The sequence below is a fragment of the Chelonoidis abingdonii genome, chromosome 23, assembly GCF_003597395.2.
Source record: "Chelonoidis abingdonii isolate Lonesome George chromosome 23, CheloAbing_2.0, whole genome shotgun sequence".
Taxonomy (NCBI): domain Eukaryota; kingdom Metazoa; phylum Chordata; order Testudines; family Testudinidae; genus Chelonoidis; species Chelonoidis abingdonii.
The window spans coordinates 1,338,992-1,364,222 of NC_133791.1; the positions used below are offsets into that span (position 1 = coordinate 1,338,992).

Genomic DNA, 25,231 nt, shown 5'->3' on the forward strand with positions numbered 1-25,231 from the left:
AGAAAATATTTATACCACCAATAAGGTGCTTGGGTACTGTCCTTTATTGTCTGGTGTCTTTCTGACTTATTGCGTAATTAGAGTGGAGATCATGTAATTTAGACATAATTCACCAGCAAAGCGAGTATTGAAAGACTTGCCTGGGTCTGTTTTTAAAAAAGAAGAGCACAAACAAAGATTTTTCACCTTTATAAATCTTTCTGGTGGATGACATTTCGTGAACGAGAGGGAGGGGAGCGAGAGGAGTGACAGGGTGTGAGGTTGAGTCTAGGTGCCTATCACTTTTTGTGGTGTCATTTCCTCTCCCTTAATATAGGCGTGTGTACAGAGAACTTGGTTTGATTTTACATTTCTCTTTCTCTAATCCATGGATTAGAATTGGCTACCTGGGGGCTGGTCTTGTGTAGTTCATCAGATAGTGTAGCCTCCCACTCCACCTACCCTGATCGGATAAGTCTGCCCCAATGATAAATATGTGTGTCGCCAGTCGCTCAGAAAGGACATTAGAGCTAAACTGTGTCTTTGAGGCTTTAACTGAAATGATATTGCAGCTTCCATTCCTTCCTCAGCTCCCTGGTTGTCGCTTTCTCTCCTTTTTCCTCTGCAGTATAGGGACAACTAAACACAGATTGTTCTATGAGTACGAAGATTTACCTGTCAACGCATCTCATGTTGTTGAATAGCAGTTTATGCTCTGCTCATTCCCGTGGGACAAAAACAGTTTTACAGTATGTAATTTCATTTTTTCTTTTATAGCAGGTTTTCTCTGTGCCACCCATGTTATCACTGGAAAGATCAAATAAAAATTAATAATAAAAATGATATCCAGTATACAGGAGTCTGAAAATTGTCAGTCCACTGAGCAGTGTGTTTCTGTGCCACCTGCCCCACAGGCTCACTTTCCTGTTCTTCTCTTCCCCTCCTTCCTGCCTTCTGAAGAAATCTTTTTTCTTCTTGCGTATGCATTGATCTCTACTGGAGCTTTTCTGCTAATACACAAAGGGTAAAATGGAAGAAGTCTTCCTTTCCTGGTCTTAATAAAATTACAACTTCTGTATTAAAAAACACTGGGAATATCTCATTTTAAATCATTGTTTTGGCTTTGAATCCCTAGTGAACTTGAGATGCTCTTCTGGAAAGCAGAAAGCTCTTTTGCCTCAATAGTCTCTCCAGCCTCAACCTGAAATATGGGACAATCAGGAGGCAGATTAGTAAAGCTCAGTGTGGCTTTCAGAGGAGCCTGGCGGCAGCTGCGTTTGTTCTACCATGAATGTGGGGACCAAAGATGTACTATGAGTGGGAGCTGAGATGAAGGGGACACAGTAATCAAAGCGAACTGTGCAAAAGAACAGGAGTAACAGCCAGCGATCAGAAACAGGCCAGTTGGCTCCTTTGACCCAACCTTAATGATCTCTTGCCAATGGCATTCCAACCAGAAAATGGATAAAACTAAAGGAATTGGAAACATCCCTGTTGCAAATGAGGTGGTTTGGTGCAAATGGATATTTTGAGAAGAGCATGGAACAGACAGGGGGCTGGAGGGCGGGTGAGTATTGCCATTTAATGCTTCTCTGTGACTTCAGGAATATGACACTTTTTTCTGGGTGTTTCACAGTAGTTGTGAGCAATAAAAAGTAGAGCTGCAGTGTAAGCCAGAGCCTCTGTGTCCTCCGATAAAATTAGCCATCTGGGTGTTTACAGCAATTGCTTATTGGCATACTATGAAAATGTCTCTTCAGGCAGCGTTCCTATGGAATTAAGTAGCACAGCTGTGATCATTTCATAAGAATGCAAGCTATTTTAAAATTTCTAACATTTTATTAGTTCTATAAAATGATTCCAGCTAAATAAAGCATTTCTAACCAGAAACGTTGAGCAATACCCATATGTAGGCGGTTTGGCAGATTTTAAGTTGGGTTATTTGCTTGTAGAGTTTAGTTTTTGCTTTTTGAAATGTGCTGATGGGTTTGGAAAGTCAGTTTCTTGATTTGAGAGGAAATACTTCACATTTGGAGAAAGCAAATCTCTTTATTTGCCTGTGTCTGAGAATGGAGATACTTTGAGGGTCATCCAGCTCCTGCCACCTTTTTATTCACATGGGTCAACTTGCAGGAATGTTCTACCTAGGGAACGCAACAAGAAAGAGAAGGAAGAATCTCTACTACTCTCAACCCTCTCTGAGTCGATACTTGTAAATCTGATTTTGTGCTGGATATAGTGAGAGGTCTGTGTTTTTATGTAGAGTCTTTGTAATGGGCATAATTCACATGTCTGAATAAATTAGAATTAACCTATCTCTATTTTCACTGCTCCTTCTTTTGCCATTCTGTGGTACAGCATCTTATGAATACCACAGCCTTCTCAGTGCTTACAATCTGGTTCACAAGCAGAGTGCCTTTATATGTATGTATGTATGTATTTATTTTATTTTATTTTGGCCTCCGCTGGGATCAAAATTTAACTTTTTCTTGAGTGCATGAGCCAGCAACTGACTCAGATACTAGTCAGATACCCATTTCAGTTTGGTTTAAACAGAACAAATTTTGATGGGCAATTTTACAGAAAAAGAAAATAATAAAATAGTTCTAAAAGGCCTACATTAATAATATGTAAAACAACTCTGACTGTCACACAGCTGAAAATTACAGAATATTGCATGGTGACTCTGTCCATATCAGTATAGAAAAGTACCTTTTCTTCCCATGCTACCATCTTAGGAGAGGTACAGCAGAAAAGACATGCACTAAATTAGACCTTCCAAAGACATTTGTATCTGCATTAGCTTTTAGATCTAAAATATCTCTTGGTTGCTACCACTGGTGTTACGATGTCACCAACCATGCCATTGCTAACATTCTTGCTATCTAACCCTGCTTGGAGCCTTGTCTTCAGTAGTACTTCCTCCAAAGCTATCACCCCGCCAGTGGGTAACAAAATTGGGAGAATATAATGAAAAGGGACTTTTCCCAACCAGGCTATATAAGAGTGTGCTGATCAACTTGGTAGGATACAGGTAATGCTGGCGTTTATTTTGACCACATTTCATTGTTTGACCAGTGTATCAAACAGATTTGCAGGATCTTTTATTTGCATGCTTAATATATATTTCTTGCCTTTTTTTAGACATAGATTCTGCAGCTGGGTTAATTTGTTCATTGTAGTTTCATGTATTGATTATTTTATTCTCTTTTAATCAATATACCTAAATCTGATAGTTGAATGCTGCAGCCATTTCAAAATATTGCAGAGCACATCCTAATTGAAATCAAAGCCCCCTGATTTTATTAATCCAGTTTTAATGACCTTGCACTGTTTCCTTGTGGAATAGAGTATTATGTTTAGGGCTATTTGGTGCTTGATTTTCTGTCTTTCGTGGCTTCTGTCAGTTTATCTCTCTGACTTTGTAACACGGTGCCTGCCACCCAGATTACTATATTCCTACCCTCACTATTTGATTGTTTCTTGATTTTCGCCTATGACTAGCTGATCAGTGATGCACTCTGTCTTTTTTGCTTTATTCATAGAACTGGCTGCCTTCCCAGTTCAGTCTTTGTGATTCCCAGGAACAGATTAAATTTTACAGGAAGACTTATTATGGAAATTATTTCTTTATTGTTGTAAAGCATGTTCCTTGTAAAATTATTTAATTAAAAAGCACTACATTTTTTATAAAAAAAAAATTGTAAAAGTGAATTTCACTAAAACAAAAACGTGAAAAATAGGCACATTACACTTATGCAAAAAGCCATTTCCTTTGCAATAATTAGCAATACCAGCTAAGGAAAAGTAGAACATTACTGGTGGATATTTGTGTGGGAATAAAGCTTTCTCCTAAACTGAGTTTCTGCCTGTTGCATGATTCTGCAGTGAAGACACAATTTTTCCTTATAATCTCAATTGTTTTCTGTAAAAGTGATATAAGTGGATGCTGTTTGCAGTCAGAACTATTGTAAAGCTTTCATTTATAGAAGCCATTGCAACACCTCAGTAGCAAGCGTGACAAAATCTTTTTAGATTATGAGCTCTTTGTCACAGGGTCCTTGGCATCTTTTGATTTGGAAAGCACTGCCCTAGCAAATTTGTAATTTCTACTGGAAATAATAATAGTAAGATATGAGAAGAGAGAAAATAAAGGAGAGCTCCTTGCAGATGAATTCCAAAGACTGCCATCTTTCCTTTTTTAGGGTATGTCTACACAGCAGCTAGAAGGGTACTTCCCTGTATGGATGAGCAGATGCGCTAGCTTTGCTTCAACTAGTATGCTAAAAATATCAGTCTGGCCATGGCAGCATGGAGGGTGGCACAGGCTAGCTGCCCAAGTACAAACCCACTGGACACCGTGGGTATGTATGTGGGTGGCCCTCCCACTGCTGTGTAAAACATACCCTTAGAGACCAAGGAGCTTTGATATAAATAAATGCATTTTCTTTCAGACATCTTTCCCTGTTTACTATTTAAACAGATACTGCAACCAGGACCTCATGTTCTGTGATTCTGTGGCCGTGGAATGTACGAATCCATCCCTTGCTGCAGGATGGTGCTGTACAAGCCAATCATTCATTGAAATAAACAAAACAAAACATATCTAGCCCTTACGATTGTAAAGGAAACTTTCAAACATCAACTGAGCCTAAACAGAAGCAGTGATGATTTCCTGAGTCTACAGACAGCCTGAAACAATAGCTTCGAGCAAGGTGTAACCTGCCCAATTTATCTCTGAGGGGTGTTGACATTGACATTTTCATAATTAGATTTCAAAATTAACATTGAATTCACTAATTTTCTTGTATTATGGTAGCATCTAGTGGCCTAAACTGAGATAAGGGCCTTATTGCGCTGGGCGCTATGCATAAACCTGAGAAGAGACTGTTCCTGTCCATAGACTTGACAGTCTAAATAAAAAAGACCAACAAAGGGTGGGAGAAAGGAAGTATCAATATCCCAGTTTTAGAAGGGGAACGAGGCACAGAGAAAGGGGAAGATTTTTAGAGGCCCAAATGGAAGCTAGGTGTCCAGTTCCCATTGATTTGGGGGAGATTTTTCAAAGGCACAAATTCCCATTGCAAATCATTTTCTCAGTTAATTCACTAAAAACCTCCAATTGTAACTACGCTAGGGTACCACAATGCAGGGGTCCTGCTGCAGAACGAAGATCAATCTTGCTACAGAGTGTATGGGGTCTTGAGAATGGCTGGGAATCCCAAGTGTGACCCCGGTGAAATCCCATCAGCGTAGAGTTTGACAGATATATTTTTAATCCCCTCTTTATATGCTTCTAATGTATTCTGTACTGTAGGGGCATTAAGTGGCTGGGAGATGTCTCTGTCCCCACTGGTTGGTAAGAAGGACATCTGAGCACTGTGTTCAGTCAATCCATAAGGTCTCTATCAGCCAAAAGTCAGCTGCTGCTCCTCTAGCCCAGTGCATTAATCAGTCCAACACTAGGCATCAAAAACACTCCCAGCTGATTCAGAAGACCAGGGTAATTTAAATTAATCCTGCTGGTTTTGTTCTGTTGTATAAACTTGGAAATCAATATATTTAAATTAATTATACCCACTCTAGGAAGGAGAAGAGATAAAACTTCCATCTGGTGTCGTGACTTAGAGGATGTTTATCTGCACCACACAGACTCTCCAAGTAAGAGAGAGAGACAGTGACAAGTGGGACAGTTCTGTACATCTTTCTGGGTTTCCACTAGCAGAGTGTTGAGTATAATTTAAAACTATTCCTTTGGCTTTGCTGAAATGAGAGTTCTCAGGCGCATGACCCCTTGCTGGACTCATCTAAAAGAGAGGCTGCATCTGATGGAATCTCCTGCCAAGTCATGACAAAGGTTCTGATTTTAGGTATCTATATTTTTAAATTCTGAGATGACCTAATCCTGTCTAACTGGGAACAAGCAGGATGAATGTTTTCAGTGTAGTAATATGTGATCCACATTATATTGGAGGATATGTCACAGTTTTCATCATAAACCTGTTGTTGGGGGTTATGACTTGGCCATAAATATTCAATACCATTAGAAACCTGATGGGTAAGGTTTCCATTTGGGAGCAATTTTATGGTCTTAATTTGATTCTAAGAGTTCCTCCCTGCAGTCTCTCTATTAAATGCTTCGAGCACTGTTTGGAGTACTTGGTTTCATCTAAACTGTGGGTGAAAAGTTCTTGACTTGCCCACACAGTATGACCCCAGGAAGAGGGAAAGCAGGGGAATGGTTATAAATGGGTTTAGAAAGTACCCTGTATTCTGTAATATGCTTACGACCAGCTTTTCCAAAGCTCTGTCCTGAGTTCTCAGCCCCAGGATATGGTGAAGAGTATTGTGCTGGCTCCAACACTCAGTATATGGGACTTTAATTTTTAATTCTACTTTCAGCCAGCTTGCAAGTGGTAGCCCGCAAACCGAGGCGAGACGGTGGAGGGCTCTGTTAGATGTGCCATTGCATGAGACCTGTCTTTTGGGAGCTGGAAAGAGAGAGAGATTCTAAAATACTTTAATGCTGACTTTCAAGAAACGTTCTAATAAAAAAGCAGTCATTAAAGACTGTTTTGTGCTCATAAGATTCAGAACCACCTATATTAAAGAGCCTTTCAGGTGGTCGGTTGATAATGCAGGCTGCTCTGAGGTGCTGTGTTTAATAACTCCCTTTCCTACTGAATTTTTACACTTTGCAGTATGCTGCAGATTTAACTTTGTAGTAGGGTTCATAGTTCATTCTTACTGCTCATGTGCAGCTCCCACATTTCGGAATGTTGTTTTCTCTTCTCCTATATTCTCTGAACAGGTGGCTGATGATGAGTTGTTGGTAGCAGCGACCTCTCTCTCTCTTCCCTCCCCCCAATTCGATAGCATAGGGGGTGCTGTCATTCTTTGAGAATATTTTTTAACAGTACCATCTGCTGCTTTGTCTGTTCTTGTATTTGAGCCAGTTTCCTTACCAAGATCTACCAGCTGTTTGAGAGCGACTTCACCTACTTGGTGATAGGGAAAATTTCTGTATGGAATCTACTACATTGGCTCATAAGCCAGTGAAATGCATCTTGTGGAAGGCAAGTAGCTGAAATATGTTTCAAAAAACAGACAAACAAGAAAAACATTGATTGAGGGACAGCTCCCCACCCCAGAATACTCAGTTAAGATGATATAAGGAGCACCTGGCTTCTTGTAATCTTCCAAAGACTTTACATACAATGAGACTGCTTTTGGTTTGAAACTTTAGATATTGCTATTTTTGTTAAAGGTGAGTATTTTTACAAACTACCACTGGTGTAGAAAAAGAACAGGAGTGTCTAAGGTGCCACAAGTCCTCCTGTTCTTTTTGCGGATACAGACTAACACGGCTGCTACTGTGAATGGTGTAGAAAAAGAAACCCCAAATACAAATCTGATGATGTCCAAAATAATACTAATGAGGAAAAAAATACAGTAATTGTCAAGAATAAATCTCTATTGTTCATAATTAGACAAAGGTGAGGACAGGTAAAAGATACAGTAGAACCTCAGAGTTAGGAACTGACTGGTCAACCACGCACCTCATTTGGAACTGGAGGTATGCAATCAGGCAGCAGCAGAGACCCTCTTCTTTCCCCCTCCTTCCTCCCCCCCAAAAAAGAAGGCAAATGCAGTATAGTACTGTGTTAAACATAAACTGTTTAAAGAAAAAAAAAAGGGCAGAAAAGTTTAAAAAAAAAAGATTTGACATAGTAAGGAAACTGTTTCTGTGCTTGTTTCATTTAAATTAAGATGATTAAAAGCAGCATTTTCTTCTGCACAGTAAAATTTCAAAGCTGTATTAAGTCAATGTTCAGTTGTAAACTTTTGAAAGAACAACCATAATGTTTTGTTCAGCGTTATGAACATTTCAGAGTTACAAACAACCTCCATTCCTGAGGCATTTGTAACTCTGAGGTTCTACTGTATCTATAAAAAAAAGCCCAAGTGCCTCAGCGCCTCATCAGATTTATTTTTCATTCATAGATTCACTTTTTCTTTAAAATGACCTCATAAATTATTATTATGTTACTGGAGCTGGCCAGTGGACATTGAGAGCTAAATAATATCTATATAATAATTGACAAAGGAGGAGAGAGAGAAAAGGCAAACAGAGTCCATAAAAAGCGGTAAGTATCAAATGAACGGTTCATGAAAATGTGTCGGTTTTGATTGTTTCTTCAAAAATGTCTGGTAGATGATCATCTTGTTCCAAAGAAAATTGCATTTTTAAGTTTAGAAACCACTAAGGTTCATAAGTTTTCTCTGATTTTTATTTTAAATTGTGAGGAAAACCTACGGTGAGTAATTTTGATTTTCCCCAGTAAAGAGTAGCTGATGAGTAGGGTGCTACCAAAGTCACAGTCCATTTTGGTCAATTTCACAGAGGATTTAAAAAACCATAAATATCATGATTTCAGATATTTAAATCTGAAATTTCACTGTGTTGTAACTGTAGGGGTCCTGACCCAGAAGGGATAGTGGGGGGGGGGGGTCACAACGTTATTGTGGGAGGTGTTGTGGTATTCCCACCCTTATTCTGTGCTGCTGCTGGTGGGGTGCTGCCTTCAGAGCTGGAACAGCTGGAGAGTGGCAGCTGCTGGCCAGGAGCCCAGCTCTGAAGGCAGCGCCACTGACAACAGCAGCGCAGAAGTAAGGATGGCATGGTGTGGTATTCCTGCCTTACTTCTGTGCTGCTGCCTTCAGAGCTGGGCACCTGGCGGCAGCCTGCCGCTTTCCAGCCAACTCTGAAGGCAGCACAGAAGTATAGAGTGGCAATACTAAGGCCACGTCTACACTACGGGATAAAATCGAATTTGCTAAAATCGGTTTTATAAAACTGATATTATAAATTTGATTTCATGCGGCCACACTAGGCACAGTAATTCGGCGTTGTGCGTCCATGCTCCGAGGCTAACGTTGATTTCTGAAGCATTGCATTCTGGGTAGCACTTCCATAGCATCCCATAGTTCCCGCCGTCCTCCCCGCCCTTGGAATTCAGGGTTGAATCTTAATTGTTGCGGGGGTTCTGGGTAAATGTCGTCAATCATTCCTTCCTCTGGGAAAACATCAGCTGACAATCCTTTTGCGCCGTTTTCCCTGGATTGCCCTGGAAGACGCCATATGCACGGCAACCATGGAGCCCGTTCAGCTTTTTTTTTTCCGGCACCGTATGTGTACTGGACTGCGGAGAGAGAGGCGATACTCCAGCGCTACAACAGCAGCATTCACTTGCTTTTGCATGAATAGCAAGAGGTTACCAGTCGTTCTGTACGTCTACTGCCAGAGAAAACTGGCAATGAAATGACGGTTATCTCTCCCCCTCTGTACTGTCCGCTGCTATCATGAGTGCCCCTGGCTGAAAATTTTTGAAAGCAAAATTGGGATTGACTCACTTGGGACTGAGTCAATCCCTCCCTTATGGTTTCTAAAAATAGAGTCAGTCCTGCCTAGAATAAGAGGCAAGTGTATTGGGAAACCAGTGTATCAGAGAGCACAGCTTCTCCGTGTCAGTATTCACAGGGGGGCCTGCAACAACCAACCCGTTGCTTCCTCCTCCCAACCTTCTGGGCTACCGTGACGCCCGCCCCACTCGTCAGTTCGCCGCGCCCCCCACATTTGTGTCATGAAGTTATAGAGGAATGCAGAATAAGAAACAGAGACTTTGTTATGTGAGATAAAATGAGGCGGGGGGCACTTGGAGGCAGCTCCCGGGGCTATGACAGTCCAGGCAGTACGGAATCTTTCTTTACACAGGAAAGGGAGGGGCTGAAGCCCCCAGTTGCGATGATGAAGCTGGTTATTAGCCGTTCTGTCCTATCTACTGGGAGTAACCAGCAATGTGGTGTCAATGTCACCATGTTAAATATTGATGAGGATGGTGGGCAGTCCTACAGTACCGTCTACCCCGGGGAGGGGGAAGGGGGAGAGGAGCGGATACTGCTCTTCACTGCTGTAGCATCGCGTCTACCAGCAGCATTCAGTACACATAGGGTGACATTGAAAGTAGTCAAGGAATGATATTCTTTCCCTTTTCTTTCATGTGGTGGGGGTGGGGGAAAAGAAACTGAGGAGCTGTTCTGACCACGCCAGACACTGTGTTTGAACCTACAGACATTGGGAGCTCAGCCAAGAATGCAAATACTTTTCAGAGACTGCTGTGGACTGTGGGATAGCTGGAGTCCTCAGTACCCCCTCCATCCATGAGCGTCCATTTGAGTCTCTGGCTTCCCGTTACGCTTGTCACGCAGCGCTGGTGTATCCTGGAGATTTTTTTTCAAACGCTTTGCATTTCGTGTTCTGTAACAGAGCTCTGATACAACAGATTTGTCTCCCATACAGCGATCAGATCTAGTATGTCCCGTACGGTCCATGCTGGAGCTCTTATTGGATTTGAGACTGCATCGCCACCGTGCTGATCAGAGCTCCACGCTGGGCAAGCAGGAAATGTAATTCAAAGTTCGCGGGGCTTTTCCTGTTTACCTGCGCGCTGCATCGAGTTCAGATTGCTGTCCAGAGGCGGTCAGTGTTGCACTCTGGGATACCGCCAGAGGCCAATACGTCGATTTCCGTCCACACTAACCATAATCCGAACTGTTATATCGAATTTAGCGCTACTCCTCTCGTCGGGTGGAGTACAGAAATCGATTTAAAGAGCTCTTTATATCGATATAAAGAGCGTTGTAGTGTGGACGGGTACAGCGTTAAATCGATTTAACGGCCATTAAATCAATTTAAACGTGTAGTGTAGACCAGGCCTAAGTCCCTCCTACCATAACCTTGCAACCCAACTGTCACCGCTTCTTGGGTTGGGACCCCCATTTTGAGAAATGCTGGCCTCCCCTGTGAAAGCTCTATAGCAGAGGTGGAAGTTAATATGCGGCTCCTTGTGTAACACCAACTCCGGGGCTGGAGCTACAGGCGCCAACTTTCCAATGTGCCAGGGGGGCTCATAGCTCAACCCTTGGCTCTGCCACAGGCGCTGCCCGCACTCCATCCCTTCCAACCCCCTCCCCTGAGCCTGCCGTGCCCTCACTCCTCCACCCGCCCCAGCCTCCTGCACGCCAGGAAACAGCTGATCGGGGATGGGGGGCGCTGATTGGTGGGGCTGCCAGTGGATGAAGGCTCTGGGAGTAGGGGGAGCTCAGGGGGGGCTGCTGACGTATTACTGTGGCTCTTTGGTAATGTGCATTGGTAAATTTGGCTCCTTCTCAGGCTCAGGTTGGCCACTCCTGCTGTATAATATAGGATAAAAGTACACTAAAGACCAGATTTCGTGGTGGAGCCCAGATTTCACGGTCTGTGATGTGTTTTTCATGTCCGAGAATTTGGTAGGGCCCTACTGACGAGGCCTTAGGCTTGCATGCAGAGAAGAAGGACTAGCACGTGTGGGGTGCAGTATAAGAACTGTCAGTGCTGTGAGATCTTTTTACATAGTGGTAGAATGTTAACACGCTAGAGTGAATTACTTTACGAGACTATTTTCTTTATAGTGCAAATCTACTTCAACTTGCAAAATGTGCATTTTCAAGAAATGTAGGTGGAAGTAAAGCAGGATTTAAACTCTGTCAGGAGTTTGAATACACAATAGTCTGAATAGCAGATAGAAGTTTGAGCAAGTAAAATGTGTCTCATTTCACAAGCACCATTCTTCAATTTATGTCTCTTTTTATTTACACTTTTGCTGCTGCTGCTTTCTATTTTTATTCACAATCTAAATTCAGCAAAATACTATTTCTTCATTGCTGAAGTTTGGTAACTCATTTTTTTAAAAGCATATTTAGTAGAATATGAAAGTGGAGTTACAAGCTGTAGCAAAACCACTCTGCTGAGGTTGAACATTGAATATGGAAAATCATTCCATTCTGGAGCTATGAGCAGTACATTTGCAAAAGATGAAGTGCAGCAGAAAAGCATCAGAACAGTTTTCTATATTGCTAAAAGCAGTGCTCACATGCATACAATATCACTTGATCAATAACTCTCTGGAATTTTGTCAAGCGTGGTTGGTTGGCACTTAAGCCTGAAATCTCTGCTTAGCTTCCTTTGGCTGTTCTGTTTGTTCACTTCCCAGAGGTTTGGAGCAGCAGCAGAGTACTGCAGAGCTTCACTTGTCACCGACTCTTTGGCATTGTTTCAAAGAGCAGCACAGGATATGAGAGGATGGAAACTTGAGAAACACTCGTAGATTTTGGAAAGCTGATGCACTCAAAGGTGACTTATCTGAGGAGCATTCCTAAACAGTAGATTCTTTCCCAAGTAAAGTTTGGAAGCAAATGTTTTGTGCTACTGTAAACAAAGTAAAGCTAAATTTAATTTTATTATTTACTGTTGTTCAAGGGACACCAACTTGAAATCCAGTCAGCTTAAAAAAATGATTTAAAAAAAGGTTTGGATACTGTACCTGAGTTGTCCTGGCAATTTTTATGGTTTTACAGTCACGTTTTCCTGTTTTTAAAATGTTTCTCTTCTTTTGCTGTGTGGAAGATCCATTCAAAAAGTAGGAATAGATTATGAAATCTCTTAGATCTTGAAATCAGTAGGCTAATTTCAGTTTTGTCTTAAACCCTTCACGCTGGTTACAATGCATGCATTGGATTTAATTTTAGCACAACTTTTCTAAATCCCAGAAGTAGTTCAACAATCCTAATGAAGCTTTGATTTCCAGTAAATACAACGAACAGTGACAGAAAATAACCTTCTTCTTGGTATTCTTGGATTTTCATTCCATCGGTAGACATCAGTATTCAGTTCTCAGAGCGGTCGCATAGCATTTTTCACTTTTCATCACAAATGTTTATGTAAACAGTTTGCATTACACTGTGAACATAGTGTGTGTGGCTTTAAAAAGAGATAAAAGATTAGAGCCATCGTTTCTAAGTCTTGAAATGCAAACTCGTAATCAGTGTTTCTCAGATGCGGCCACCAGGGGCTTTTCCTGCGCCCACAGCCTCCTGAGAGGTTATTTGGGGGGGTGGGGTGGGGGGCAGCAGCCCCTCCTCTGGGGCTGCCAGAAGAGGTTGGACCCTGCCCCCTTCTGGAGCCACAAATGCTGGAGGAGCAGACAGCCAGTGTGAGTTCCCTATCTTCGTGGGAGCAGTGGGGCTTAGGCTTCTGGCTTCAACTCTGGGGTGATGGGTGGCAGGATGTGGCCACGTGACAGCAGGCTCCAACCGCAGGGCTTCTGGCTCCTCACCACCCCTCATCGCCCTTGACCGCCGCTGTCTCCCCAGGCCCCCTCACCTATTCAGCCCATCACTCCTGCTGCCTCCCTACTCTCATCCCCATCCAAGGCTTAATTTGGTCCCTGGCTTGACAGGGCTGAGTAAGTCTGCTGTGAGAAGTGATATTTGTATGTTTGTTAATATCATCTTTCACTGCTTCCCAGCTAGATAACAAGTCTGCTGCTGTGAAAAGTGATATTAACAAACGTACAAATATCCCTTTTCACAGAAGCAGACTTACTAGCCAGCAAGTCTTTAAAAAAATAAAAAATAAAAAGAAGAAAGAACAAAGAAAAAGAAACGACAACAACAAAAAAGACAAGAAGGCACCTTATTTGTGTTTTTATTCTGTTTAGGTCCAGTAAAGAATAGAGACAACTGAACATTATTTTTATTATTGAGTCTGCAAAAAAACCCAAATTTAACATAAATAAATTACTATCATTTGGACATTGTATGTAAATATTCATTTGTTTTTCCGAAAGTTAATTTAAGGATTTTAGGAAAAATTGTCATAGCAGCCACCAACAACAGACTCTGAGGCCACAAAAATTTGTTGTGAGAACCCCCCTAGATGAAGGGTGAAACACACAATCTTGAGCACTTCAAACACACTGCCATTTTCCATGCATTTCCGGTATAGATAACTCAGCAAAACAATTGAATATCTGCACAGATTTAAAAAAGAATTTACTTCCATACACATGCTCCTGCTGTGTTTTGATTTCTGTAAACATCCGACCACTGAGTTTCTCTCTCACAAATTGACTTAGAAAGTTAATTTTAATCTCTCATACTTGATGGTCTATTGGAAGTGATATATTTCACATAAGATGGGACACTGTTTGACATAGTAGCAGGAGAAGATTCCCAAAGTCCTTTTCCACTGAGGCACCTATGTGAGAGAGACAAGGATCTGATTATCCCCTTCACAGCTGTGGGACTGATGACACAATTATTTGTATGAATGCAACAGCAGCCAGCCAAAAGGAGTGATTCTCAGGCCGAGCCTAAGTGACCTAGAGAGGAAAAGGTTTAACCCCTCCTAAGGATATCCTGAAATGCTATCTTCTTCAAGCGCTCCTATTGATCGTAAGAATCAAGCTCATCCAATCAGGGAACAGAACCAATAGCATGTGACTTATACGATCAGTGATGACCAGCTAACACAGCTCAAAATTAGGTTGTTTTCAAATATTTCAGAAGTGGAGGTGAACTTCTAGCTCAGTTTCATAGAAGAGATTAATTACAAAATCAGTGGATTGGTTTTACAAAATTGAAGGGACTCAGTCAATTCTGAGGAAATAAAAATGCCTCTTCTGTCTGAAACTGTTCTTCCTGCTTCTGTTATGTGTAACATCTTAAATATTTTATCTGCTGTTATAAAAAACACAATAAATACTTCAGTCTGTTGTTCAGTTTGTTTATTTTGTGCCTCTGACAATGCTTTGCCATTTCTCTGCATAATCACTGAGTTTCCTGCTTTGTTTGTGGAAGCCTTTTCATACAGCAGAAGGGTGGGAAAACATTTTAAAATGGAAAAAAAATGTTTTTAAGTTGTAAAACATAAATAAAGGAGTGGTAGTCCTTCAGCCTACATACATTGACCATATTCGTGCTAGGAACTTGTTTTGCTTGTCTCTCCCCAGGGAACGATTAGTGTTGGAATAGATGCCACTGACCTCTTTGATCGTTATGATGAAGAATATGAAGATGTGCCAGGGAGCAGCTTTCCCCAGATTGAAATTAACAAAATGCACATATCCCAGTCCATTGAGGTAAAGTGACATAAATACCAACCCAAGTATAAAGAAGGTTCTGAGTTAATGAGGCGTAACAGCACACAGCACCACAAAATGGAACACTGCTTGCGGGGGGTTCTCATCTTTATTTATGAACGGAAGGGACGCAGTTACCTACTTTAGGGGACTGGGGCATAGAGATTCAGTTACAACGGGGTCATGTGCTGACAAGATCTCATACATTTTTGAGGACACAAATGCCAGAGGTTTGTCTCCAGTTTGCATGCTACAAAGGCTCTGCCTCCACTGCTAGCAAGTTTCCTTATCTAGGGATAGACTGGTTGCTGGGCTAAACATTTATTTCTCAAACACATTTTCAAAGCGATGTTTAAAATGTAAACACAAATTCCAAGGACAAACACTGGGCTTTGTATTTAAGAATGTGCTCCAGTGTGGGTCCTATCCCCCGCCTTCCCAGGAGTTAATACCTGCTAGTCTCACAAGTACTTTCACCTTGTTACCTGAAACTGGATTCATAGAGTTTCTTGATTTGCCTGGCAGTTCCTGAAGGCTTCAGAACCCAAATCCAAAGCAACAGGTGATACTTCAATAAGCATGAGTCGTCAAAGACTTCTGTTTCACTTCTGACATGAGTAAAAAGGACACAGTGGTTCAGTACTGACCAGTAGGAAGAGTACCACATGCTGAATTATCATGATTACCTGCTGCTGCACTCAGATGCTCCTTAAAGGTCTCCCAGTGAGGTATTAATCCAGTGTGATCCTGTATAACTTGTGAGATCTGACAGGATTGCAGACCTAGGTGTAGGTATGTTTGCATAAATGTGCAAATAATGTTGTTTTGTGCTGGAATAGTGTCACTTGTCTGTATGCTGCACTCTTGCTTTGTCAAGTTTGACTATAGAACTTAGTCTGGTGGCCACACACAGTTCAAATGCCCAGGAACAGGAATTGAGAGAAAGGTAGCACTGTCTGGATAATTATATGTCCCTATATGCTTACAGACTCTCCAGTCGTGCAGTTTTGGCTATGTCCTTGCAATGTGTTCATTAGGTTTTTGTAACTGAGGTTGCTAATATCTCAGATTAATCCAATAACAATACATTTATTTTCCAGGCTCCACTGACTGCCACAGACACAGCGATACTCTCTGGCAGCCTCTCCACCCAGAATGGGAATGGAGGCGGATCAATTAACCTTGCTCTTAGACGAGTCACATCCCCCAAGGGATGGGGAGAGGTAGGAGCATCAACTGTGTTTTGTTTTTGTTTTTGTTTTTCTTCCCACCAGTCTATTTCTAGCCAGTTGTATGAGTTCTTTATCCCAATTTATGCAGTAAGTTGTAAACCAAAATGAAGAAGCTGTGCTGGAGTTTGAGAAATCTTGGTTGATTGGTTGGTTATTCAGAGCACTGGATGGCTACTGGCCTGAGACCGCAGACCAGGTTTTTGTTGCTCACATAAAGCTATAGGGAAAACCAACTTAACTCCAGTCAAGTGTGATATAAATAGCTGCAAGCCCCATGTTGTCAGTTATTGGCTCTCCCTCTATGAGAACAGAAGTTAAATATTACTGAGGAAAATGGCTTTGATAAGAGGCATCTCTGAGCAGAGGGTGTGGCAGCAGCAGTTTCAGCTGAAGATGGCTGCATTCCTTCCTGATCTTTCAGGGCATTTACGTAGCTTGGTTACATCCACTAGGTCAGTTTGATTAGCAGGGTTTGATTTGTTTAGTCAAGAAAATTTTTTAAATCTGCTTATCAAAGGTGAATGCACTCTCACAGAAAAATGATAAAAGACCAAACTACTATATCACCTGGGGGTGAACACTTTTTGCAAAATGATCACTCCACATCTGACCTCTCAGTCTTCATCCTCAGTGGAAACCTGCATAATACCTTCAAAAGAGGAGCCTGGGAGCTTAAATTCATATTTTGTTTAATACTAAAAATCATGGTCTTAATAAAAAGACACTGGATTTATGACTTCTTACAACAATCTGTAGCCCACTAGCCCCCTTTTTTGTCCTGTGACTGCAGGGGTATTGGCTACTGCACCTTAAATGGCCCTTTAGAATATATGTTTATTACTTATGCTATACAAACTGTTCAACCTTGTATTTAGTTGTCACACTCTGAGTACCTTTCCCAGACCTGAAGAAGAACTCCATATCGCTCAAAAGTGTCTCTCTTTCACCAACAGAAGTAGATCCAGTACAAGATATTACCTCACCGTCCTTGTCTCTCTAATATCCTGGGACCAACATATCTACAACATTGCAGATATCAAAGATGCTGGCTGTTCTGGAGAAATAGTGTCATGGTTTTATGGTAACTGCAGCTGTATTTTCCCCTCTGTGGTCCCTCAAGGGGTCCCGTGTAAAGGTTTCTGGCTCCCCACCAGCACTTCTCCTTGATCCAGACCTGTGTGTCACTCCTTTCTGACCAGTGTTTTAAGACTGCCCAGCTCACTGATGCCCACTGTGGATATCTCCAGCAAACCAGACTGCCTAAAGGGCCAGCGTCTGTCCTCTGAGTGCTCTGATCAGTGTATTGCGAGCAGTTACAAATAACCACTAACCTCCTCCTAACCAAGTACATTTATTTTGAAGGTAAAAGCATTACAGCAAAATCATCACAATCAAAGAACCTACATGTGTGCTAAACAACTTACCCCCGAGGGCACCCCCAATTCCAAGGGCTCTAGTAGGTGTCAGTCCTTCAAACCCCACAAGTTTGTGGTTACAAATTCATATCAGTCTTTAGATCAGCAACCAGAACCCAGAGTGGGCAGCTCACTGTTTCTTTATACAGCTTAGGATCTCTAGTACGCAGGAACAGGTAATCACCAGTTGATGGCCCTCTCCTCGGGTGTAGCTTCCAAAGGCGGAGTTTCTTTGCATAACCAGATTTGTGGTATTTGCATTAAACATTCCCCAGGGAACCCATTTAATATGTATTGTTCCAAAAGTCCATGCTTGTCTGGAACATTTCATTAAAGTCCTTTGAACTCTTTACAATTCCCACATCTCTCATCTGTCACAGAGAGGTTGAGGGATTTTAGTTTATTTAATCTTCCATCTTTACAAATTCCCACCTGTACAAAATCCAAGAGTCCTTCCTGTTGCATGTTCCAAGAGCTATGAGACATGAAGATCCAATACCCAGTGACCTTGCTCCTCTTTCCTTTTCAGAAGGTGAGGAAGACAAACTGAGACAAATCCAGTACCTTAAATGTGTTTAAAACTAGGGGAACAGACTCCAGCTTGTGGTTCTCCATGTCCTAGAAAATCTATGATAAGCAGTACATGTAGGAATCCCAAAGTGATAGCTGTAGTGCTCAGTATGACATAAGGGTCTAGTTGTATGGGATGGCATCTTTTCATTCATATGCAGTCCCTCCTCCCATCTATCTCCATTTCCCTTGGGATTTATTTGGAAAATGAGTTTGTACTTGAAGGGTTTGTCTCTGGTCACTGAACTCTGAATCTGATGGAAAACAAATGACTGTAAATAAATGTCTAATAAACCTACTTACGAGAACAAGAACTCAAGGAACAAGAACTGATTCTGGAATTTCTCCCTATTGAAAGGTAGCCAGTTTAACAACTGTTTCTGCCGATGAGATTGAACAGTGCCAAATTAACACTGAATTGCAGCCTTGAAAGTCACCCAGACTAATAAATGAAACAGCAAGAGCATTCTATAGACTGCAACACTGTGCTGTAACAGACGTGCTGACGGGGTTTAACGTGAGACTCTCCTGAAAACTCCCTCCAGTCACCTGTGAGATCTATAAACAATGCAGTGGAACAAAATGCAAATACAAAGAAATAAGCATTGAAGCCAAGGACTTGCATCTTCAGAGGGCAGCAGCCCGGTTCTTGGATGGCATCACGTATTTCAGGGAATCCTCCTGCTTCTAGCCCCTCTTCACAAGTTTGGGAATGAGGTCCTTTGGCTGACCGCAGAAGAAAAACGAAGTTGGAATGAAAGCTAATCACAATAGATCAGCCCCTTTAAAGAAGGTGCTTGTTGCTGGGGGTTCTGCAATGGAATGTTACCTCTTTTTTTAGTGAACCCATCCCTATACTAGCACTGAGGATGTTGGTGTGAGTGGAACTCAGAGGTAGGTCTCCCTTCTCTGAGATGGTGCCTCCATCAGGTTGCTCCCAAACCATCTTCACTTTCAAAGAGGATCTTGAGCAGCTTCTGTGCACATTGCAGGGCCTGTGTTCCTGCTTGGAGATCTGGCTTAGAACGTACGGTTTGATGGTTTTTAACACGTTTGTGTTCCTCCCTTTTTCTTGTCCCTGCAGCTCTTCTTCTAGCTGGTGGTGGCGATGTTGGCACTTGGGTATGTCTGCATAGCTCCTGGGAGCAAGTCTCCCAGCCTGGGGTAATTGGCTTGGGCTTACACTAGGGCTCAGAAAATAGTTGTGTAGACAGTGCTTTGAAGCCCACCGTCTCAGAGCCTAAGCCACAGCTTCAAAGCACTGTCTACACAGCTATTTTTTGAGCCCTGGTGCAAGCCCAAGCCAATCACCCCAAGCTGGGAGACCTGTCAGTCTTATCCAGGGAATGCCACCTGGCAGAAAACCTAGATTCAAGTAAGCAGGGGGAGTGAATAGCTGTTTCTAAACTGTCACCAGTAGAGCACCATTAGTTTAGAGATGCAGCCAGCTTCTTCTCTCGAGTGCCCAGCCTTCACGAGTCGCTATAGGAAGCACTGTGTTTTCAGGATGTTGAACTGCAAAGTGAGACCTATATTCATAAGCAGTGTCATGGAGTTTGCTTAGGAACAAAAGCAAATGTGTCCTGGAATTGGAGTTTCTCAAAACTAAAATGCTAATTCCAAATGCAGGTTTATATGGTGGAAGTTAATGGACTGCCAGATTGGGAGTCTGTGAGGGTTGCTGTAACACAAAGCACTGCATGTATGCGCCCAAAAGGCAAGTTTGCCGTATGGAGTAATGTATTAAGCGTGGTACTGGGAGACAGGACTTCTGAACTGTTACCATGGCTCTGTGACTTACTTGATGTGCAGCCATGGGAAAATCACTTCCCCCCCTTAGTGTATGATTCCCTGCTTGCACTACTGGAACAGTGCCTGCCTAGCTACCTCCTGGAGTGTGTCAGAATTGATTTAGTTTGCACAGCTCTAAGATGGTGAAGCGCCAGCTGTGAATAATCATGTGCACTCACTTCTCCATTTGGGCACAAGGGGAAGGAAAGCTGGAGGGGCGAACCTATACTAAGCTCAAGGGAATGCTGGCTTGACCAGTTTGGGTGAATCTGCGCATATATATTGTGAGTTTCAGTGGCCATTCATGTGGATTGCCACCCATGGCTTCTAGAAGATGCACAGTGTACGTTAGAAGTCACAAACCCTAGGGTTGGGTTGGCTGGCTTCAGATGGCATAAAGTCTATGTTTTTGTTACAATTTATTTAAGATGAAGTATACATCAGGATGCTGGACCATTATCTTAAATGACACAAAAAATTCCCAGTTTCTTGATACCTTTCCATGCAAATTGTGCCCATGTGATCTAGCTTGTAGCAATAACATTTGATGACCCAAAGTGGTTCAAAAGAAAATACCTAAGAAATATTTAATTTGGGCTACAAGCTCACTGTCTTGCCTCTGAAATGCCAGCTTCCTCTAGAATCCCAAGATCCATATGTTGTTTTACAGCATTTTGTCATATTCTAATCCTATAATGCAGCATTAGAGACAATGATGCTGTGACCGGGGGCCCAGTGAGGACCAGCTGTGGTCACTTAATTAGGGTGAACTGCGAAGAATGGGGCAGACAATCCCCATAAGGCTGGCGGATATTCCAATACTTAGATTTACTAAAATGGCATAAAACAGCTTCTTTATTACCTTACTAGTTACTTAAAAGTCTAAACAACAGAGTTCCCTTAAAGTGATCCAGCCTCAGGCTTCCATCCAGGTACCTAAGTCAAATGTGATGAAAATTCCTGAAAATTGTATTTCATCATATAAAAGAAAAGGCTCAAACAAAAGAGAGAGAATGATTAAAAGACCAATATACGTACAGACCTGAGTTCAGTTAACTGAGGTTTAGATTCATAGCAGAGATGGTGAGCTTTGTTGTTGCAAAGAGTTCCTTTAGAATTCGGTTCAGAGGTTTGTGATGAAGTGGGAATGTTCTTAATGTTTTCCCTGAGTGCTGGGTGGGTGCCTCAGTTTCCCCTATGCATTTCTCGAGTGTCTAGGGGTGTGTGATTGTTGCAGAGCCCTAGGAGGCCAGTGTGATCCTGTCTGCACAGAGAATGGCCAACACCCTGTCTCCTGGCAACTAATGGCCTGGACCCCTCCTCTGAAAGGTGCCAACTAAAGGTGTTAAAGAACAAAGAGATCAGGTGACCTCCTGGCCTGGGAAAGAGACAAAAGGAGAGGAGGGGCTGGAGAGTTTTCAGTTTGGAGCTGGCTGAGAAAATGGAGGGGAGGCCAGACAGACCTTCTGGCCTCCCCTGCCTCCACAAGAGGGACCTGACTGAGGGGATCCTGTTGTCTGTACCTGCAAGACCTGTCTTGGACTGTGTTCCTGTCATCCTGTTCTACTGTCTGGCTGAGAGTCATGGTGAATCGCAAGAAGCCAGGGATGCAGGGCCTTGTCTCCCCCAACTCCATGACAAGGTTATAGACCAATTCCAAATATCACATTGAGGACCTCAATCTTGTGACTCAAACTTCCCCTGATGAAACTGAAGCAGATCTGAGATGACAGAATCAGGACCCAAGGATCTTTTATACAATTTCATGTTCTCTCTGACAAGTTGGGAGTTCCTCCAGGAAGAAAAGGTAATTAGGATTACTTTTGAAGGAGGTTCATCACTGGTACTTAGCTATAGAATTAACATAATGCAATTTTGCTTGTTCCTCCACCATTCACAGTACATGTCAAAGAGAGATGAATACCAAGATATCTCATGTTTACAATTCATTTAAATGCTAGGATATTCTTTGATCGCCGAACTATCAGTATACAGCATAGACAGGGACTGTTGATTACATTGTGGACCCTACTCATTCATATATAAATGCACAAACATTATCCCTCCACAGGTTTTGAGGGTTATTTATTTTGCAGGATGTTTAATCCTTCTAGCCATGCATCACAGGTGCTAAGAAACTGTAAGGAGGTGTCTCTCTCAGAACCTCCAGATCAGACAGTGGCAGGGGGGCAGGAATGGGATGTGGAGTCGTCCAGCTCTCGATCACCCATTCCAATCTGGCCTGTGTTGTAGTGATCACCACCTACCTGCTGTTCAGTGAGTTGGAGGTCTCAGTTACTGGAGTGTGAAAACATCTCTAACCTGTAAACATCAACATTTAAAAAAGAAAGGAGTTCTCTCAAGGCCAAACGATTGCTTGTTCTCATGTCGTTTCTTTAGTGATTGGAGCAGCCAGTGCTCTGATGATAAAGCTCTGACTGTATAATTGGCAGATTGTTTTGCTATTGTCATTGAGAGTATACACATTGAGACCTTTTGTGTTCCTGAGCACAACACTAACAGAAAAGACAGATTGGTAAAGCGAACAGACATGAATGATTGATGCTATGTTGAGGTATTTAATGTGTCTATAGGGTAAGGCAGTGGTAAATAGAATAGACAGTACTGTACAACTACTGGGAAAGATGTTCCCTTCTAACTGTTTTGTCTCTTATATTTAAACAGTTAGAGTTTGGAGCTGGAGACCTTCAGGGACCTCTATTTGGTCTGAAGATATTTCGGAATCTTACACCAAGATGGTAAATATAAGAAACAGCTACTACTCTATATCCCTGGGTTTGTCTACACTACGGGATCATTCCGATTTTACATAAACCGGTTTTGTAAAACAAATTGTATAAAGTTGAGTGCACGCGGCCACACTAAGCACATTAATTCGGCAGTGTGCGTCCATGTACCGAGGCTAGCGTCGATTTCCGGAGCGTTGCACTGTGGGTAGCTATCCTGTAGTTTTCCCATAGTTCCCGCAGTCTCCCCCGCCGCTTGGAATTCTGGGTTGAGATCCCAGTCCCTGATGGGGCAAAAAACATTGTCGCGGGTGGTTCTGGGTACAGCCTCACCCCTCCCTCCATGAAAGCAGCAGACAATTGTTTCGCGCCTTTTTTCCTGGGTGAACTGTGCAAACGCCATAGAACAGCAAGCATGGATCCTGCTCAGATCAAGACTGCAATCGTGGATGTTGTAAACACCTCGCGCATTCTCGTGCAGTCTGTGCTGAACCAGGACCTGCAAAGCCAGGCAAGGAGGAGGCGGCTACGGCAGCACAGTGACGAGAGTGATGAAGACACGGACACAGAATTCTCTCAAACTGCGGGCCCCTGCACTTTGGAGATCCTGCTGGTAATGGGGCAGGTTCTAGCCATTGAACGCTGATTTTGGGCCCGGGAAACAAGAACAGACTGGAGGGATCACATAGTTTTGCAGGTTTGGGACGATTCGCAGTGGCTGCGAAACTTTCGCATGCGTAAGGGAACTTTTGGAACTTTGTGACTTGCTTTCCCCTGCCCTGAAACACCAGAATACCAAGATGAGAGCAGCCCTCACAGTTGAGAAGCGAGTGGCAATAGCCCTCTGGAAGCTTGCAACGCCAGACAGCTACCAGTCAGTCGGAAATCAATTTGGAGTGGGAAAATCTACTGTGGGGCTGCTGTGATGCAAGTAGCCAAAGCAATCATTAAGCTGCTGCTACGAAAGGTTGTGACTCTGGGAAATGTGCAGGTCATAGTGGATGGCTTTGCTGCAATGGGATTCCCTAACTGTGGGGGGCGATAGATGGAACCCATATCCCTATCTTGGCACGGAGCACCAGGGCACCCAGTACATAAACCGCAAGGGGTACTTTTCAATGGTGCTGCAAGCACTGGTGGATCACAAGGGACGTTTCACCAACATCCACGTGGATGGCCAGGAAGGTTCATGACGCTCGCGTCTTCAGGAACACTACTCTGTTTAAACGGCTGCAGCAAGGGAATTACTTCCCAGACCAGAAAATAACAGTTGGGATGTTGAAATGCCTGTAGTTATCCTGGGGGACCCAGCCTACCCCTTGATGCCATGGCTCATGAAAGCCATACACAGGCAGCCTGGACAGTAGTCAGGAGCTGTTCAACTACAGGCTGAGCAAGTGCAGAATGGTGGTAGAATGTGCATTTGGCCGTTTAAAGGCGCGCTGGCGCACATTACTGACTCGCTCAGACCTCAGCCAAACCAATGTCCCCATTGTTATTGCTGCTTGCTGTGTGCTCCACAATCTCTGTGAGAGTAAGGGGAGACCTTTATGGCGGGTGGGAGGCTGAGGCAAATCACCTGGCCGCTGATTACACGCAGCCAGACACCAGGGCGATTAGAAGAGCACACCAGGAAGCGGTGCGCATCAGAGAAGCTTTGAAAACGAGTTTCATCACGGGCCAGGGTACGTGTGACTGTGTTGTTTGTTTCCCTTGATGAACCCCCCCTTGATTGACTCATTCCCTGTAAGCAACCCACCCTCTCCCCCTTCGATTACAGCTTGCTTAAGGAAATAAAGTCACTATCATTTAAAAAATCATGTATTCTTTATTAATTCATTATAAAAAGAGGAGAGAACTGACAAGGTAGCCCGGGTGTGGTTTGGAGGAGGATAGGAGGGAAGGAAAAGGCCACTAAAAAAATTTCAAAGTAATGACAGCCTTTTGGTTGGGCTGTCCACGGGGGTGGAGTGGGCGGTGCACGAAGCCTCCCCCACACGTTCTTACACGTCTGGGTGAGGAAGATATGGAACATGGTGAGGGGTGAGGGTGGTTACACAGGGCTGCAGCGGCACTCTGTGATCCTGCTGCTGTTCCTGAAGCTCCACCAGACGTCGGAGGATGTCAGTTTGATCATGCAGCAGCCCCAGCGTTGCATCCCGCCACCGCTGATCTTCCTGCCTACACCTCTGATCTTCCTGCTGCCACCTCTCATCTCGAGCATCCTCCTCATCTCACGTGCGTCCCTCCTGTCCTCACGTTCACTGGCATCTTTCCTGTAATTTGATACCACGTCCTTCCACTCATTCAGATGAGCTCTTTCATTGCGGTCACTTCCATGATTTCCGAGAACATTTCGTCTTTCGCTTTTTTTTTTTTTCCCGCCGCCTTATCTCAGATAGCCTTCGGGATGGAGTAGGAGGCTTGAAAAATTTGCAGCTGCATGAGGGAGGGAAAAAAGGAAGAAAGTATTAAAA

At 43.0% G+C, this 25,231-nt stretch overlaps 1 protein-coding gene across 2 annotated transcripts in view; it reads left to right on the top strand.

Moving 5' to 3' along the window:
• DNAJC11 (DnaJ heat shock protein family (Hsp40) member C11) overlaps positions 1–25,231 on the top strand; it is a 68,857-nt gene that overhangs the window by 27,276 nt on the left and 16,350 nt on the right. For both annotated transcript variants that reach the window (XM_032763857.2, XM_032763858.2), the window contains exons 5-7: positions 14,871–14,999; positions 16,100–16,222; positions 22,693–22,766. In XM_032763857.2, the coding sequence (XP_032619748.1) occupies positions 14,871–14,999; positions 16,100–16,222; positions 22,693–22,766 (326 nt within the window). The remainder of the gene's footprint in view (positions 1–14,870; positions 15,000–16,099; positions 16,223–22,692; positions 22,767–25,231) is intronic.